The sequence below is a fragment of the Odocoileus virginianus genome, chromosome 10 (genome assembly GCF_023699985.2).
Source record: "Odocoileus virginianus isolate 20LAN1187 ecotype Illinois chromosome 10, Ovbor_1.2, whole genome shotgun sequence".
NCBI lineage: Eukaryota > Metazoa > Chordata > Mammalia > Artiodactyla > Cervidae > Odocoileus > Odocoileus virginianus.
In genome coordinates, this window is record NC_069683.1 from 41,251,393 (window position 1) to 41,270,901 (window position 19,509).

The 19,509-nt window shown below is 51.7% G+C and overlaps 1 protein-coding gene across 3 annotated transcripts in view; it reads right to left on the bottom strand.

Moving 5' to 3' along the window:
* Nucleotides 1–19,509, bottom strand: part of USH1C (USH1 protein network component harmonin) — a 47,925-nt gene that overhangs the window by 25,268 nt on the left and 3,148 nt on the right. For all 3 annotated transcript variants that reach the window (XM_020904757.2, XM_070473444.1, XM_070473445.1), the window contains exons 2-14: nt 11,524–11,591; nt 10,587–10,730; nt 10,305–10,443; nt 5,983–6,091; nt 5,831–5,855; nt 5,585–5,642; nt 5,192–5,286; nt 3,668–3,752; nt 2,662–2,721; nt 2,442–2,498; nt 2,001–2,143; nt 891–956; nt 345–469 (exon numbers count right to left, since the gene is read on the bottom strand). In XM_020904757.2, the coding sequence (XP_020760416.2) occupies nt 345–469; nt 891–956; nt 2,001–2,143; nt 2,442–2,498; nt 2,662–2,721; nt 3,668–3,752; nt 5,192–5,286; nt 5,585–5,642; nt 5,831–5,855; nt 5,983–6,091; nt 10,305–10,443; nt 10,587–10,730; nt 11,524–11,591 (1,174 nt within the window). The remainder of the gene's footprint in view (nt 1–344; nt 470–890; nt 957–2,000; nt 2,144–2,441; nt 2,499–2,661; nt 2,722–3,667; nt 3,753–5,191; nt 5,287–5,584; nt 5,643–5,830; nt 5,856–5,982; nt 6,092–10,304; nt 10,444–10,586; nt 10,731–11,523; nt 11,592–19,509) is intronic.

Sequence of the window (19,509 nt, forward strand, 5' to 3'; positions counted from 1 at the left end):
GGCAAAAAGGGGACGTGACACCCGACACATGAAGATGATCATCCCTGAGCTGTTCCCGCTTTTGCCACTGCTCTCCAGTCCCTCTTCAGAGGTCCAAGGGCACATGCTGGAGTCTGGGTCATGGGGCAGAGCCGGGCAGCAGGCCCCAGGACAAGGAATGCAGGCAGACTCCACCCATCCCAACATGCTGGCAGACAGCCCCTGCACATGGCTGCCCCTCCATGAAGACAGCCGTGGCCGATTGGCCTGGGCAGGTGGTGTAGGTGTAGGGAGACCTGTACCTTTGTTGAGACACCCCCAGGCCCCTGGAAGAAGCCCTCTCCCCGTCAGCACATGATACATACACTTTGGCTTGCGAAGGGGTATTGGGTGCACCTCGGCGGTGATGGTTTTAGGTGACCGCAGCTGTTCCTTTGAGCCCCAATCTTCTTCCCATTGCTTCCTGAACTTCTCTTCCTCCTCCACGATCCTGAAATAAGATTCCCACGCCTGTGACTGGAGTCACAACCTTCACAGGCCCGCCTTCTGCCTACTGGGGGACTCCAACCACCCTGGGGAGAAGCCGTGTGGTTCCAGTTGTGGTGAGGGACCCAAGTCCCTGGCACTGTATTCTAAATCAGGTGGGAAGGCCACCCTGGCAGTGACAAAACTGTTCCAGTCACCCCCACCTAGTAAGACCCATTACTAGGATTATGGAATGGCTACAAATTATGGAATTTGGAATGGCTACATATATTATTCCATACATTATGGAATGGCTACAAAGGATGATCCACCAGGGGACAAGGTACACTGGGCCTGGAAGTGGCCTCTGGGGCCACACTCCTGTGAGCACACTCACGTCCACACACAGACGTGTGCGTGCAGACACGTGGGGCCGAGGCACTCACTGTTCCATCTCCTTCCGGTATCTCTCATTCTCTTCTGCTGCCTTCTGGGCAATTTCCTTTTTCCTTCTGAAACACAAAAGCAAGTTGGCATGCCAGAGTCGATGTGAGAGAAGTTAACTCTTCCTTGTAGCTAATCTCTGATTTGAGAAAAAGCTTTAAATATTTCTTCCAGGCTCCTTTCCAAGGATGGCTGGACCAAATGCAGATGGGGAAGTGGGTCCAAAAAAGTCTGGGTCCCAAAAAAAGTCTGTGTGGTTTTGCTTGGCACTGCTGAGCAGAGATGCTCCTCTGCAGGGGACTGGAGCCCATTTAGGGCAGGCCACGTTGCCACGCAGCCACCTCTAAACACCAAGAGGAAGTGACTGAGTGAGGTCCTCCCAGAGGAGGGCCCCAGACCCTAGAAGCAATCCTGGGCTGCTAACCAAGGCCAGGGTGATTTTCCAGGCTAATTCTGTGATGGGAGAGATGGAAAGATCCTGTCCACCTTCCTTTCCCAAATTCTTACTATGCTTGTAGAACGCAGGTAGATTGGAATTTTGACAATAGTTTTGAGTTATGAATTGCTAGCTCCACTTATTCTCAGTCATCATCCCAGCCACTCTGGGACTGGTGGGGGACAGTTCTTAATCACCACAGATCGGGTGGCCAAACTGCCAGGGTGTGAATTCCACGGCTTGGCCATATCTGACTTGGTACACGAGTGGTGTAACCTCTCTTGAGTCTCAGTATGCTCGCCCGTAAAATGGGTTAATAACCATGTATCTTTCACAGTTATTATTGGAATTCAGTTCAGGTACATAAACAAGGCCCTCATGCAATGTCAGTTGCATGTTTGATACTTGACAAACGTTAGCTACTGCTAGTAGCATCCTCATTTTCCATATTCCTGAGTCTTGGAAATCAGGGAGTTTCCTTGTTAAAGAGGGTGACGCCCAGTGGTCTGGAGGCAGGGGATATGCGCGCTGAGCATCACTGAACCCATCTGGTCTGAGGACAGGCCTCAGGGGGGGAGGATGAAGTCAGCTCAGGATGCAGCCAACAGGAAGCAAAGCAGGGGATGGTACAGGGCCTGGGAGTGCTGCGCGGGGTGCCCTGGCTGGCCACACTCACTGCCTCTCCATCTCCTGCTGCTCCTGGAGGATTTTGTTGGATTCCATCGCCAGCCGCTTCTGCATCAGGAGCTCCTGCCGCTGCAGCTCGCGCTGCCGAACCTCTGCCAGCCGCTCCCGGTCTGTCATAAACAGCTCCCGGCCCTTGTGGGGAGAAAACAGGCCCTTTGCTCAGTCCCCGGGGAGCCTAGAAGTACAGAGCCAGCTCTTTGGGGGGCCAAGATGTGGGTTGTCTTCTCATCACTATGGCCCTCCATGTCAGGCATGTGGCTGCTGTTCTCTGTGACCTTAATTTCTGACTGGGCAGGGGTCTTCCCATCAGCTATCAGAGCTTCAGGGACAGAGACCCCCGGGCCAGGAGAGTGTGGCGGAGACCAGGGGTCTGAGGAGCTGGGCTGCAGGTAGGGGTCGTGGGGCTCCCGCCAGCTCGTTCTGGACTTACAGCTCCAGCTACGATGGAGATGGTCAGGCTGCGGCTACTCTTCAGCACGTTCACGGCCTACAGGGGTCAGACAGACAATCAGCAGAGGCCTGACAGACCAGAGCAATCGAGGCCTCTGGGGAGCACAGAAGGGTTCAAACTCTGCGGCAAGGGAGAGGAGGGTGGAAAGAGGAGGGCAGAGAGCTCATCATGGCCGGCAGGTGAAAACCCCACATCTCACCTCCTTGTGGTCCAGGTTGGAGAAGTCGATGCCATTGACTTCAACAATCTGGTCCCCTGTCTGGGGGAGAAACAGAGAGGCATCAGTGTACTTGTATTATCTGGACACTTTTTCTGTTGGAAGGGCTCCCCCTGGAGGCCAGTATCAGACACTGGATCTTCAAGCAGCGGCGCCTCAACTCTTTCCAATGAGCAGCGTTCACGTGGGGTCCTCCCAGAGCCCCTCCATTCTCTATATCTTTGAAATATTACACCAATAGAGGTTCATTCCTTTGGTTGAATTTATGCATTTGCTTAAAATTTTCAGTTTGTAGACATAGGAGCCTTTAAGATTCTCATACAGTAGATTCTGTGTGGAATCATAATAATAATTAGTATAATAGCTAATATTAATTGATCCCCCCCTATGTATCAGACACAGTTTGAAGTATATGTGTTAGTTCATTTAATCTACACAATGACCCTAGAAGGAAAACTATTACCCCCACTTTACAGGATAATTTTTCTGAAGCACAGAAAAAGGAAGTAACTTGTCTAAAGTAGAGGTTAGAAGTTCTTGTTTTAGCATCAGACCACCGAGGGTTGAATCCCATACCTGCCTTACCAAGTACATGATCTTGGAAAAATCACATACTTTCTCTGGGTCTCGGTTTCCTCATCTGCAAAATGAGGCTAATGATAGTACCTAATTCTCAGAGTTCTCATACATTTTAAAGGGCTTAGAACAATGTCCAATCCAGTAATCACTCAATGAATGTCAATTCAGATTATTGGTACTACATTCCCAAGCCCAGGACCAAAGGATCCTAGAGCTGGAGAAGGGCTGTAGAAAGGGTCGAATGTCACCCCCTCTGTGAAGCTTTCCCTTCAAGGGATTAACGGGAATCGTCAGCCAGTGAGTGCCGAGAAAGGGCTGTGTGGGAAAGCACGTGCTCCACCCCTATGAGATCACAGTCCAACCCCGCACCCCTGGGGGGTCCCCCTGGAGCAGGCCTAGGGTCACTCACCTCCAACCCCACCTCAGCGGACAGGGAGCCAGGCTTCACATGGCTGATGAAGATGCCAGGTTTCTGGATGGGGCCGCTGGAAATGCTGCGGGAGAGATGGGAGGTGTAGGTGACCTCTGCTCCAAAGTGCTTGCTCATTCAATGTCCTGCCCCATCTGCTTGTGTGTCCAGGTCCCCTGTGAGCTCAGTACCCAAGTCCTCTGCCATCTACCTCCTCAGCCTCTGTCTACCAGTCCTGGGGCAATAACCACAGGAAGCTACTTCTAACTCCCCACACCCGACCTCTCATCCAACACACAGATGCTGTTTCTTCTTTTTTTCTAGCATTTTCCAGTGCATTCTTTAAGACTCAAATGCTATCTTCTCCTCATGGTTTTAACCAAACTCCTTATTCTCTCTCAAGACTAAGCTGGCTGCTACCTTCCCCTTGCTCCTAAAACACCTACAGCAAGGATGGCGTTTGTGCTGTTATCCTCCCCTCCCAGGTCTGTGGCAGACATCACCAATCAATCAAACACTCTTCTATCTGAGCCTAAATATGGCCTTAAAGTTATTTTCAAAATAGTACTTCAGGGTGGCAGCTACCACTAATTGATTAGAGACAGCACAGAGTAGACAATATTTTCCATGCTTGCATGAGAGTCCCTCAGTACTGTAACTATTTATGTGGTTGGCTTCTATATTAAGCTATAATTTCTTAGAAAGTAGGGACTTTCTTTTTTATCACTTATGCTTGGCAGAAAAGTGTTAAATAAATATGACAGAAAGGAAATAAGAAGATCCACTTCCAGGGAATTCCCTGGAAGTCCAGTGGTTAGTACTCTGCACTTTCACTACCAAAGGCCCGGGGTCAGGGAACTAGGATCCCACAAGCAGTGTGGCAAGGCCAAAAAAGAAAAAAGAAAGAATACCTTAAATAATAATAGCTAATATTTACAAAATGCTTACTACCTGCCAGGCACTAACCTTGGTGCTTCACTCTGTCATCTCCTTCTTTTTCACAACAACCTTGTGAGGTGGGGACTATGACCTCTGATTGATAGAGAAAGCTGAGGCTTGGAGTGCTTAAGTAATTAGTCCAGGGTTCTCGAGTTCATAGGTGGCAGAGCAGGGCCCGGAACCTAGATCTCTTAACTGTTGCACTTGTGTGCTTAACAAGACTGTCCCATGAGCCCCTCTGCCTGTTGGCAATTCCCTGGCTGCCTCTTAAGGAAGTCAGAAAGTAATAAGTGACAAGAGAACTGTGTCAGAGGTGGCCAACTGGATAGGCTCCTTTTGTGTGACTTGAGGGCCCACTAAAGGAACATGGTGGGCCTTTGGGCCTCAGTTTCCTCCTCTGTAACATGAGCCTGATAGAGCTGTCCCTCTGGCCCTACAGGACTGTTGTGAAACTCAGAGGGGAAATCAGGCACTAAGAAGTGTCATTACTAGTGGACAAAAATCTCAGCAGCAGCAGAGAGAAAGGGGAGCAGTGTGAGAGGCCGGCTGGCCATGAGTGAGCGCCAGGGTGCGCCTGCCACCCACCTGCAGCCAAGGCCCCGGGAGCCCACCAGGCTGATGAAGACCTTCTTCTCCTTGTTTTCCTGGCTGCCGGGGGAGCCCAGGCTGCTCCGCCCGCCCTGGGGGAGGGAGAGGCTGAGGTCACCAGGTGTCCACATTGTGCAAGTGGCCTCCTGCGCTCATAAGGCCTCCAGGGTGAGCACTGCTACTCCACGCGAGCCTGACTGCCCTTCTGGCCCTGGAGGGGTGTGTCTGCACCGGCTGGGCCGCCGCCCACAGGGCCGTTCTGGATGCGCTGGCAGCCTGTGTGAAGCCCCTTGAGAGCACCTCCCTAGAGCAAGCCCTCCTTCAGGCGGGCTGCTCCTCCTGGAAGACCACCCCATCCAGACCCACCCCCCACGGTGGTCCTGCCCTTACCCCAGATTCCGACACAAACTGGTCCACGTACTGCCATTTGAGGGGCTCTTCAGGTGAGCTGACGGGATGGGAATGTAGAACAGGGGTCATTAGGGAGAGATAAGGCACCAGACCCAGAATCCAAGTCTGCCCTCTCTGAAGCCTCCACTGTCACTGGCCCAGGGGCAGAGCTGGCCAGACCCCAGGCTGACCCCAGGACCCTGAGTACAAGGAGAGAGTCTGCCTGCAGAGGAGGGTCCTGCTCACCTCTTCACAGGGATCAGGCCGATGTCTGAGGGAGAAAGGGGAGGTGGGTTACGATAGCTTCTTTCCCCTTCCTTCCTCCCATTGCAGCTGGGTACCGCCAGCTGCCAGACCCCACCCCACCATCAGCAGCCCCTTGTCCTGGCCTCACTCACGTCTCACTTTGATGGATACAGTCTTCTTGGTGCGGATGAGGTTGATGACCTCCTCGTGGGTGCAGGAGGAGATGGAATACCCATTGATCCGGACGATCTCATCCCCTACCTTGACCACAGGCAGACAGAACACGCATCAGGCTGCTGGGCAGTGCACGGCCAGTGCCTTGTCACCAGCCACACACCCTCCATCAGCTGGAGGACGCCCAGGGCAGGCGGCACTTCTCAGCAGGCTTTCTGCCCATTTCACAGATGGGGGAACCAAGATGGAGGTGAGCCGCACAGAGAGCAGGAAGCAGAACTGGGGGTAAAAGTCAGAACTCGGTGTCCACACGCTGTGTCACTTCCATCCAGGGGGCACCATCAGGTTTTGGAATCCATGCAAAGGGCAACCTTTCATCCAGATTCAAGAGGTTCTTCCCTGGCCTTTGACCCCCAACCCTGAGGAGCAGGCTTGCACCGCAATACCACAACAGTGTCAGGATAGGAACTTCCACGACTCCTGACTCAAGCTCACATCACTGACACACACGATCTCTTCTGTTCCATTCGCTGGAAACTCAATGAACATTTTAACTCTGCCCTGGCCCTGACCTCTGAATTCCTCTTCTGGAAGAAAGCAATGAACACTGAATGAACACAAGGCTCTAGCCTCAGATGTCCTGGGTTCAACCCCCTGCTTTTATTTTTATTAGCTGTGTGACCTTAGGTAAGTCTCTTGAGCTTTTTGAACCTCAGTTTCCCTCATCTGTAAAATGGGGAAATACTGTGGATGCCATGAGAATTAAGTGAGCGTGTAATGCCAGCTAGCGCCTAGCACACTGTAAATAACCAATAAATAGTTGCTGTTACCATTAGTTGGGCCTCAGCTCTAAGTTCTTTGCTCAGACCCCTCTTCTCAGGACTTTAGTCTCATCAACTGGGAGAGATGGGGGCTCAGGGACCTGCGGGGCCAGCCTTGGATACGGATCCCTGGTGACATCAGTCAGTTTCCTGCTGGACACGGCTGTGGGCTCCCCCGAGCAACCTTGGCTCTGGGGGTCAGTCCTGAAGTTCCTCATTTAACAACCACAGGTTGGAAGGATGCCTGGACATCAGTTGAAACGGAGGCCCAGGAGGTGATGGTTTGCGCAGGGTCACGGTCATGAGCTGCAGAACTGGGACTGATTGGTGGAGGCCCTCCCCAGTCTGAGACCAACACAGGTCAGCTGGAGGCTTCACTCACATCACATTTCCTGACCTTTCGGAGACTTGTCAGCACATGTGGGGGACGAGGACTGGGCAGGCATACAGCCTCTCAGGGGTCCTCTAGGCCAACTCCTACCCTCTGCAACATCCCTGCCCCAGAGTTACCCAAACACTTCCCTTCCAACCTGGACACAGACCCCAGTCTTCTCAGGGGCCTGGGATGAGTGCCAGGCAGCTCAAAAAGGTGACACGGGGCAGGGGAGGGGCTTGCTAAAGAACTCGCTGTGTTTCTGGGGATGTCTCACGGAAGGAGAACAGTTGGATGACCTCCCTGCATCCATTCTTCGCAACAACCTGTGTTTCTGCTCATAAGGTGAGGGGACTGAGGCTCAGAGGGGTGAGGAGACTTCCTCAAGGTCATCGAGCTAGTGAAGAGTGTTGCTGAGATTTGAAGCCAGGTCTCCCTGACAGACAGCAAATGCTGTCTCTTGGTTGTCTGGGAGCAGGAAAGAAGGGCGTCTGGACAAGCTTGGCTGCAGTTCCCTGCATCCTGTCCTCTGGATCCTTGCCACTGACAGAGCCCTCGAGGACGGTAGGGAAGGCAGGGATTACCCCGTCCATTTTCCAGCTGGGACAGCCAAGGCACACAGAATCATTCTCCAGCCCTGGACTATACAGCAAGTTGTGCAGGGCAGAGGACACAGGTTCAGACAGGACACATGCGGATAAAACCTAAAATACCTGCAGTAGGGAGACTAGGGCGGAGATGGAGTTCCAGGGCAGGGTCCAGGATGCCATTTGGAGTCCAGACTCACAGGTCAAATCATCAGGGCCTCTGGTTCGGCCAGGCTTGTCTGAACATGCCCCTCCCCTGCCTTCTGGAATCTTCCCCCAGCCACCCTGAGGCATGGGATCTCTCCAGAAACATGAAGCCCAGACAGGTGAGTGGATGCAGACCTTTTTCCCCAAGCTCCTCTGAGTGAAGCTCCCTGTCTTGTTCCTAAAGGGAACCTGTGGGACCCCAGTGGGATGATTCCCCAGCTCAACTTGCAGGATCAGCTTTCCTCTCCTTCCTGCCCCTGAATGGAGCCCTGCAAAAGGCCCTTTGTGCGAGGGCCACAGTGAAATGACGATCTGAGGGAGAGCAGCTCAAAGGAGAGATGAATCCATCAACCTGGGAAAGGGTCGATAATTCATAAGCCTGAGAAACAGGCAGGGAGGTAAAACTCTAAGATTCATTAAAATGCCCCGACGCCCCCAGGCACGGAAGCGCCGTTGAGAAATGGCTTTTCCTAGGAGGAGAGCTCACCCTGGGAGAAAAGAAAGGGCTCAGCTGGCGCCAAGAGAGGAGCTCATTATGTTTTTTCTCTGGCTGTGTTTCTGGGCTGGAAAATGTGCGGCACAGGAGAGGGATAATGAAGGGGCTGAAATTTCAGACGCTCCCAGCGAGCCGTGAGACAGGGATTTAGAACAAAGCGATGTCTGTCAGCACCCAGTTTCCACCTCCCACTCCTCGGTGTCTTATACCAGCCTTCGGGCCCCCTGAAGCCCCTGGCTTGGCAGCCCAGATTGGGATGTTGATAACAAACATGCTGGAAGCTCAGGGGAGGGCGTGGGAGGGCCTCTTTTAGCTGGACATACAAAAACACAGCTCTGGGCTCTGGCAGGAGCGAGACCTGAAGGTCTTCCCATCTCTGCTCTGATACTGAGGTGTGGAGACCCCAAGGGAGGGACCCTGGGGTGCTGAAGAGAGATCCCTGGGCTTGGCAATCAGGAGACCCTGGTTCAAATCCTGGCTCTGCCACTTAATGGCTGTGTGACTCTAGTCAAGTCCCTGATCTTCTATCAACTCTGTAAAATGGGGATGATCCAGCCGAAGCATATAAAAAGAACTGGCTGTCAGCACGTTATCTGGCACATTACAAGTGCTTATTAAATCTCCCTCTCTGCCTGTTTAACAAGCACATGGCATTTCCTGGTATATAAAGAATGGATAAACAAGATCCTGCTGTATAGCACAGGAAACTATATTGAACATCCAGCGATAAACCGTAATGGAAAAGAAGATGAAAAAGAACGTATAACGTTTATAACTGAGTCGCTTTCCCGTACAGCAGTAATTAGCACAGCACTGTAAGTCAACTAAACTTCAATAAAAAGTCCATTTAGAAAAAAATAGTACATTCATGTGATTCAAAAGCCAAACAATCTAAAAGATGTAGCCTTAAAAAACTCTCACTTTATTCCCTATCCACTCCAGTTCCTCCTCCAACAAGTAACAGCCTTTCATTGGTGTGTGTGTGTGTGTTCCCACACACAAATACAAACTGAAGTCATACATATTCGAGGAGCATAAAATACATGCTGTTTTGTATAAACAAATGCATAGCATTTATGTGCCAGGTACTGATACAAGTACTTTGTAATGTGAATTCATTTATTCCGTCAGAACAACCTGATGAGGTAGGTTGTTCGTCATCCCATTTTACAGATGAGGAAACTGAGGCAGTAATTTCACCAAAGGCATCCAGCTAATGAATAGCAAAGCCAGGATATTCTGGCTTCAGAGCCTATGCTTGAAGCACTGCACTATGCCAGGATTTCCTTTTCCCTTCCAGGGAGAAGGCTATGTATCCAGAACTTCAGGTGTCAAGGCATAACTATGCTCTTCCTTCAGACATAAGGGAGGTGGGTGCAGAGCAGGTGGGGGCAGCCAGGTTCTCAGCTCTCCTCAAGAAAGCAGGCAGCACACTATTAGATATAAAGTGGATAATAAGGACTTACTGCATGGCACAGGGAATACCACCCAATACTCTGTAATGGTCTATATGGGCAAAGAATCTACAAAAGAGTGCGTATATCTATATGTATAACCGATTCACTTTGCGTACACCTGAAACTAGCACAACATTGCAAATCAACTATTCTCCAATAAAAATCAAAAATTGAAAACAGACAAGTGCCTGCAGCCAGATTTCTATGGGCCTGAGGACAATCTGTCAGGATACAGTGGCCTTTTCCTCTCCCAAAAGCTCAGAAGGGTGAGATGACCACGTTACACCACACAGCCTAGTGTGGGGAGACAGGAAGCCTGAGGGCCTGGTGCCCACGGCTCTTGGGCCCTGCTCACTCACCTGGAGCCCGACACTGTCGGCCTGGCCACCTTTGATGAGGTGGGAGATGAAGAGTCCACAGCCAAACTCGAGGCCACCACGCACGCTGAGGCCGAGGCCTTCAGGGTGCAGCCGGTCCAGACGTACCTCCTTCAGCTTCCTGCCATGGGAGGAGGGGCCAGTGACACCCCAGCTCTGGTCCGATGGCCAGCACTGCCCCCATCCACTCATGAGCGACCCTGTCCATCCCAGAGTAACCTCTTCCACCCCCGCCTCCAGCCTGCAGCTCCCTCCGTTCCACACCTGGAGCGCCGGGGGGTCAGCTGGTCGTACTCCACCTGGTGTTTCAGAGGAATCAGAGGCCTGATGGCATCGAACAGGGGCAGACGGCTGGGCTCGTTGATGACCAACTTCAGGTCCCCCACAAGCACGGCCACGTCCATGGTCCTGCAGAGACACGGGGGCCCTGGAGCCTCATCCATATCCATGACCTCTGAGACCCAAGGATTCCCAGAGGAAGCAGTCCTGGGTTGGGTCCCCACCCCTGGGCCCAGACCTTGGGTGGATAAAAGCTTAGAGCCCCTAACCCTGGGCCAGGTGCCTCAGAAAAATTTGTTCTCCCATCTAAGTATCCCAAGGAAACCATCCAGGTAGGGGTTGCTAAGCCATCAGGCAGATGAAACCAAGCCAGGATCCTCACTCGTCTCTGCCTAGTTCCAAAACCCAGGGTCCTTCCAGACAGGAAGCGTCTGTGAGGTAGTGGCCAGCCTTCTCCTATCCCTGCTTCTCACCTCCGAGCTGCAGCTGAGCTCTGTAAATCCTGCCCTCCCAGTATATCACAGGAGCCTCCACCTCACACCATTCAGACCCTCAGCGTCTAGGGCCGGCACTTTTTTGGCTACCAGCTGGCTCGATTATTCTCAAGCTCCCTTCTCAAAACCCTTTGATGGTTCCCCACTGCCCAGAGGATGCAGTCCATTCTCCTTGGCAGGCTCAGGGTCTTCATGACCTGTCTCCGTGGATCTGCCTGGGCTGTGGAAATATTTGCTGACACAAGTGAATGGCATGTCTGCCTGAGTCCCAGGAACACCAAGCATCGGCCTCCCTGAGCCCCCCACCCCCGCCACCGCCCCCAGGATTCAAGCGGGAAGTGGTCCTGTCTCAGAACGACCCATCCCAGGGCTTCCTGAAGACAGAGGTACCCGGGCTGGTAGGCAGAACCTGGACCCTGCACACTTACTGGTGGTACATCCGCAGCACATCGTAGAGATAGTCCTTTTCTGCATCATTTTCAATCAGAAAATCCACCTGGAAAACCCCAAGGCAGAATTATAGCTCCAGGCCCAGCACCTCCACAGCAGATCTCGGGACAGGGAGGTCACTGACGGTGGCAGCTGGGGGATGGCCCTGCTCTGCATCTCTTCAGGGTTGTGAGAAGAGGCGGGAAGCCAGAGGCCAAGCTGGCACCTGCCTCCAACACATCAGAGTGCAGACAACCCTGACGTGGCCACAGGAGTCCCTCTGCCTCGCATCCGGATGTGGTCAGGCTGAGTCTCATCCCCAGGGTGGTGATGCACACAGGGATGCGTATGCGCATCATAATGTGAACGCCTCATGATGGTAATGCACCCCCACGGCAGTCGTACTGCCGATCACGTCCATGGCTATGTCACCTGTGTCCAGGCGTCAATGCCAGTGTCAGCTCCCCAGTCTGGAAGAAGCCCATTCTTACCTGATGGTCGCTGTAGTGCCGGATGACTGCTTTCAGAAAGGATTTAGGCCACTCATTCAGATAGCACATCCTCCGCCCCCCGCCGGAGCACCCTAGCACAGAATTCTCCCTCATCAAGTCCTGGCCTAAGCTGGGTCAGCCCTGTCTTCTGGTCACTCTTTCTCCTTCCCACGTCCCTGTGTGCCTCCCTTGCCACCCAAGGGGGAGAATCAGGTTACATTTTTTCAGCTTCCCTGACGTCAATGGCTGGGAGTCCAGGGTCAGGGTCAAGAGCTGTTTCATTAGCACCTCAACCCCAGGGGAGCTGGTGGGCCAGGAGCCCCGGATTCCACTCCCTGAGACAGCTCACTGTGTATCTCTATGCACTATGTCCTGAGCTCTCTCTTCAGCCCAGGACCGAGTGAGAGGTCAGGGTGGGAGCTTGAGGGGTCCTTGGATCCCTCCCTCCTCCAGGCTCCAGGCCCAGCAGCATGGTCCAGGGCTTCAGCTCACATAAGAGAGAAGATGCTGCTGGAAGCTGCAAGCTCCCACCTGATTGGTCCTCAGAGGAAAGCCAGAGCATCCTTGCCTTTTCTATGGGCGTCTTAAGGATTCTGGGAAGTTGGGGGGGGGGATCTGTCTGTCCCAACCCAGAGAGGACATATGGGCCCCAGCCCTTGGGATTTCTGGCCTGAGCAGATGGATGACAGAATGCAGACTTCTGGTCTTCACCTAGCAGTGCCTTCTTCCCTCTTAGAATCAAGCTGAACATTTGATTAGAGATGAGAATAAGCTAGGAGGTTTGCCCTGTACTGACTCACAGTTGGGCTTCAGCAGCTTCAGAAATTGATCCTACCAGCTCCAAGGAGGGCATTCCTACTTCCTCCTGCTTCAGTGTCCCTCTCCTCCAGGCCAGGGGCTCCCGGCCAGTAGATGGGGGACAGAAGCATGTGCTAGAGTGGGCAGCACTGAATCTCAGGTGGTAGCCTTGGCTTTTCCACACACCACAGAAGTGGGCACCGTGAAAAGCCCACATCTGTGAAGCCTGGACTCTCTCCACACTCTGCCTGGGTTTGCGTGAGAGGGGTGGGGAGCCACACTGAGACAGACCTGGACTGCCCACATGTGGCTGTGGTGCAGGAATCTGAGCAGAGAAAAATTCTGAATTTCTCTAGGATCAGGCTCAGAAATATTTAAATAAATTGAATCATATCACTTGCATGCTTAATAGCTTCTCATTTTACTTAAAACAAAATTCAAGAACTTCCCTGGTGGTCTGATGGTTAAGATTCCAGGTTCCTGGTGCATGGGGCCCTGGTTCAATCCCTGATTAGGGAACTAGATCCTGCATGCCGCAACTAAGACCTGGCACAGCCAAATTCCTTACCCTATCAAGGCCAAACTTTAGCTCCTGCCACTCTTCCTAGCTACACAAGCCTCCTTTCCTTGTTTCCCACAGGCTACACTCGCTCTAGCCTCAGGGCCATCACATATGCTGTTCCCTCTGCCTGGATGGTTTTCCTCCTTCCCTGCGTGGCTGGCCTCTGCCCCAGGGAGGTCTTTCTGCTCACCAGCCTAAACAGAACCCACCCCATCACCCCAAAGATGCTTCAATTCCTTCACTACAACGGTCACAATTTGCGGTTCGTTAAAGGCTGCTTTTCGGTGAACTGGTTTGTTTCCTTCACCAGACAGAAAACCCCACAAGGGAAAGATGAAGTCTGTTTTTTTCTAAGTCTCTCGAGCCTAATGCATAGAATGTGGTCAGTAAAGAAGTATCAGAGGAGTTTGTCCATCCCCCTGCCTCCTGGTCCATGCACAGTCAGATGGGAGGAAGAGAATCATGGGAGCAGAAGAGGAAGGGAAATAACATTTGCATCACGGGACGGCACCAGGAGCTTCTCTGGGCTATACTCCACTTGTTTATCTCGCCAGCCCTACGAGGCCAATTTTGCAGATGAGGAAACTGAAGACCAGAAAGGTTACAACATGTCACACAAGGTCCCACAGCTAATCAGAGGCAGCACGAACATTTGAACCTCAGTCTATCTGATTCTGGGGCTTCCCCAGTGGCTCAGCGGTCAAGAATCTGTCTGCAAGACAGGAGACACAGGAGACATGGGTTCAATCCCTGAGTCAGAAAGATCCCCTGGAGGAGGGCATGGCAACCCACTCCAGTATTCTTGTCTGGAGAATCCCATGGACAGAGAAACCCGGCAGGCTATGGTCCATGGGGTCGCAAAGAATCTGAGTCACTGAAGTGATGCAGCACGCATGCATGTTATCTAATTCCAAAGCCTATGCTCCCCCTGCTATACCACTGCCTGTGTGAGTCTGGACTGAAAAAACGTCAGGGCCTCTTTAGGCCAAAATTCAAAACTTTTGCTCTCAAGCAGGACCCCCTTATCTTGACTCCCCATCTCTCTCCTTTGCACTCTTAAGAAATCCCTTTGGGTTTGGTCTATAACAAGCAAGAAAATACCTCTTTTGGATGACTCCTGGAACTGCAGATGTTCTGCTTTCTATGAAAGTGTAAAAAGCCTATCTGCTCTGATTGCAGTGAGGAGAGCCCGACCAAAGGGCATCTAGCTCAATTCCAGCCATGGGTGGTGACATAAGACAAAATAGAGGAGAAGGAAATCTCTTCTTGACTGAGGCCTTATGACTGAAGCTCTCTGCAACCCCTCCTAGCAGAAACGCCTCCTGCTGCATCATTAAATGTAAGAAGTGAGGCACAGTCCTCCGCAGACAGCGTTTATGCACTGGGTGGAAAGTAGAAACGGCAGACAAAGGCAATTTCCAATATTAGAGTCTAAGCTTCTGCTTTTCTGCATCCCAAGCCCAGATCACCTGGAGACGCTCTTCAAGGAAAGAGCCTATTCCTGGGGGCCCCAGGCTCCTGGTCCTTGTGGGCAGCTCTCCAATGCTGACCCCTGCATCCAGAGGTCCCCACCCAGGAGCCACATCCTACAATTCTGCCCCTACCTACCCCTCCAGGGTCATCTCTATCACCTCCCAAGTGTGACTCAGGCTGCAGCCAAACAGACCTTCCCCTAACACACTGGAACCTCCTCGACCTCATTCAGAATTGTCCCATCTATCCCCAGCAACTCAACTTGTCCATTTAAAAAATTATCCATTTACCATAATATCTGGGAAATCGTATCTGGCTTATGTAGAATGTTCTCTAAACACCAATGTAAGGGATAAATCAAAATGGTGGGAGTCTCGTGACTCTGACCATTCCCCACACAGGAATGTCTCCAAAAAGACTCAGGGACAACAGCACTACTTTGTTCTCTGACCACACCTGAGTGAAAACACACACACAAGAACAACAGCTGGGAAGGATGATACTTTCTCTGGAAGCCTGAACGTGCAGAAACATCACCACTGTAATTCAAATTTTGCTTTTAAGTATTTAAAAAACTTGTATGATATCTCTTCTTCTTGGAATCTAGGTTCAAGCAAACTCCCCAGGAGGGTGTCCCCCACAGCAGTCCAAAGGGCAGCTTCGGGGATCCCATCCCTGAATGGGATGTGTGTCAGAATGGCTGTGTGCCATTCTCCCAAAAGCTTATGCTCAGCTACCTGTAACACACCTGGTACACAGTAAGTCTTAAAGCACCATGCCATGCAAACATTCACCGTGCTCAGTGGTGTCTGCTGAATGATGAATAAACTCCAGCGGCCTTAGTCTAGAGCCTTCCTTCTATCCTCTCTGCCAGTCTGCAGTCACCTTCCCATCACTCCTCAGTACACAGCCTCCTGAATCTGTCTCCTCTTAGCTCAGTTCCAGTCTCAGACCCACGCAAGATGGCCTGCCCTCCCTTTTCCCACTGACCTCTGTTTTCATTTAAGGGGAGTCCAAGCCCCCTCTTCTAGAGTCTTTCCTGACCATACCCAGCCCAGAGCCTCCTTACCAGCCTCCCAGCCTGAGGCCCTTGACTGGCTCCCTCATTTGGGCCAGACTGCTTACAGACAAGGTCACGATGTCTGAAGTATTTTACTTGTTTTGTCTTTAACAACCCTCTGAGGTGGATGGATTTTATCCCCATTTGACAGATGAGGAAATCAAGGCTCAGAAGTAGTAGAGATGAGATGACTGCTGGCTCCAAAACCCTTGCTTTTTTCCAAACTACCACATGGTAGCCACTTATCAGGTAGAACTTCCTTATTTGCATTTGTCTAATACACATTAATTGAGCACCTACTGTGTGCAAGACACCATGTCTTCTTTCTCTAACTGGATATAAAAAGCCTTTCCCTTTCTTGGATCCCTCTTGATGATGGACACAGAAGCCCTAAGGAGACCACCATGTACAAGTAACTGTGTGGGGGTCTCTTTATCATATCATTACCCTGTGCCCACTCACTGTGCCCACTCATCTTGTGTCTGGTCCCCTCTGTCCAGCATGGGCCTTCTCTGGCCAATGCTCAGCTGGCTCAGTGCTATCGGCCTGCATAGTAAGGGACATCTCCCTCCTCACAAGGTGCAAGCCCCTGTCTAGGGCACTGGAAGTAGACTCTGGGTTGGCCTCGGGTCTCTTCAACCTCACCTCCCTGCCTTCCTCCATATGGACTGCCCTTTCAGATTGGCCTCACAGGGGAAGCACACAACCTTCCACTCATGAAAATTCATGTATGCACTCAGCCAAAGACGGAGAAAGAGAGCAAGAAGCAGATTAAATAATGCATGTTGTTCCACTGGGTGACATTTGCCCTCCTAGGGCTGTGGCAGGGATTAAGTGAGTGAATATCTGTAAAGTGCTCAAGACAGTGCCCACGGCTCTGAAACTTCAAGGGCTCTAAAATGTGTGCTGCATTGCTTCCGTTTTGCCTCCAGACCCACAACTGAGCCTCCTCCACCTAGAGGAGTGCCCCAAGAAGCTTTGCCTGGGCTCCCTGCCCTCTACTTCCTTCTGGGTTCAGCCAAGGAGGGCGGTAAGACGGCCTGGGGAGAAAGGGAGTGGAGCTCTGATTCCCCAGCTCACTCCGTGCCAGACCACCGTGAAGCAGGTGCCCCCACCTGAGGCTGCAGCGTCTGACTGGGCGTCTCTCTGCAGCTACTTTCTCCCTTGTTCTGGAACCCCCTTCCCTTGCCCCTTGGGGAGCCCCTGGCCTCCAGCTGCTGCTAGTCCCAGGCTGTGTCACCACGCCTTGGCAGTTCAGCCATCCCCACCCTTTCCTGTAAGCAGTCCCTTCATAAAACTCTTCAGTCTCCCATGTGAGTGAGCCACCTGCTTCCTGCTGAAGCCCTGGCTGGAGTGAGATCTTAGCTATAAGCACTGGTGGTACCAGCAGTGTTTCTTTTCTGTGAGTGCTTCCTCTTCCCATAAAAGTCGCTCAGTCGTGTCTGACTCTTTGCGACCCCATGGACTGTAGCCCACCGGGTTCCTCTGTCCGTGAAATTCTCCAGGCAAGAATACTGGATTGGGGAGCCATTTCCCTCCTTCAGGGGATCTTCCCGACCCAGGGATTGAACCTGGGTCTCCTGCATGGCAGGCAGATTCTTTACTATCTGAGCCACCAAGGAAGCCCACGTCTCCTCAAATGCCAGCTCCCCTGGGTCAAGCCTTTCCTCAGACTCCCCCACAAAGCCTGCCCTGTCATCCTCTCTGCACAGGATGACATGTTGTCCCCACCTCTGCTGTGGGACTCACCAAGCTGTGTTGGACTCCTTTCTTCACCTGCCTGTCTCCTCACTAATCCGTATGTGGTCCCAACACAGGCCTAGTGGAAGGAAGGTGGGCAGTGAGGCCACACCCACTTCCCCATGTGGGTCTGCACTTCGCCGGGCTTTCAGCTTCCTCCTCTGTAAAACGGGGATAAAAGTATCTCATAGGATTCCATCCTTTCATGAGAGATAAAAACGGCTTTTTAAAAAATTTCTTCATTGAGTGAATAGTTGTTACTTTGAACAGCACCTGGAAAGTAGCAGGTTCTAAGTATTCATTAGTTAAACTAAGTAAGAATAAGTGAATACAAGTTCCGTGCTCCCAGCAGTTGGCAGAGAGTGGACCTCCATAAGTATTGTCGGGATGCTGGGATCTAGTTCCACTTCCACCCAGGCCTGCACAGTGTGCATCCCAGAGTTCAGTTCAGTTCAGTCGTTCAGTCATGTCCGACTCTTTGTGACCCCATGGACTGCAGCACACCAGGCTTCCCTGTCCATCACCAACTCCCGGAGTTTACTCAAACTCATGTCCATTGAGTTGGTGATGCCATCCAACCATCTTGTCCTCTGTCGTCCCCTCCTCCTGCCTTCACCCTGTCTTTCCCAGCATCAGGGCCTTTTCCAATGAGTCAGTTCTTCCCATCAGGTAGCCAAAGTATTGGAGTTTCAGCTTCAGCATCAGTCCTTCCAACTGATATTCAGGGCTGACTTCCTTTAGGATGGACTGGTTGGATCTCCTTGCAGTCCAAGGAACTCTCAAGAGTCTTCTCCAACACCACAGTTGAAAAGCACCAATTCTTCGATTCCCAACTTTCTTTATAATCTGTCACATCCAGACATGACTACTGTGGGCATCCCAGAGAACACTGGGTTTATCTGACTCATGTTTTATTATCCTTCGTGTTTTCTAGAGACTTGTGTCATGCTTACTAGTTGGTAGCATTTGACCCAGTGCTGGGCACAGCAGATCACACCCTCCTGCTGGTTCTCTTGCCTTGCTTAAGGTGCCTTCTCCTCTTCATCTCCTCTACAGGTTGGGGTGCCCCAGGCTCTGTCCTGAGTCTTTTCTCCATCAGCACCATCTCCCCAAGTGACTTCACCAGTCTCTGGGGTTTAAATACCATTTATACCATAAGGATTCACTGAGGCTGATCCCCAGCACAGAACTTTTCCCTGATTTTCACACTCCTACATCTACTGATCTTCTCAGTCGCCTTTGTACTTAGAAATCTAAAAGGTATTTCAAACATAAAACATTCAAAATGAAACTCTTGGTTTCCACCACCTCTGGCTCGTCTCCACCAACCTCCTCCTCCTCCCCCCAACACAGTCTCACCCTTGATACCTTTCTCTCCACACCCGCAACCGTCCCATCAGCAAAGCCTGTCAGATCTACGTTGAACATGTATCCTGTGTCTAGCACTCCATCTAGTCCATTGTGGGAGCCTCCTAGGGAGGGTCCCCCTTCTCCCCTTTGCCCTCTGAGTTTCTTCTCTACCAGCAGTCAGAGCAATCCTCTTAAAATGTGAGTCAACTGTATCATTCCCCTGCTGGCTTCTCTCACTTAGAACAAAACCCCAAATCCTGAGTGTGGCCCATTAGGACTCCACCACCGCTCTGATCCATCTCCCACCACTCTTCATTCCTCTCAGAAACACCATCCTACTTGCTGTTCCTAAAGAAGGCAACCAGATGCTTGCCTCAGGGCCTTTGCACTTGCTGTTCCCTCTTCCTGGAATGTTCTTCTTACCACCTGAGACACCAGGTGTTCTACCCAATGAGGTAGAAATCGGCTCATGAGGTAGAAATGAGGTAGAAATGACTGCATGCTGATATAT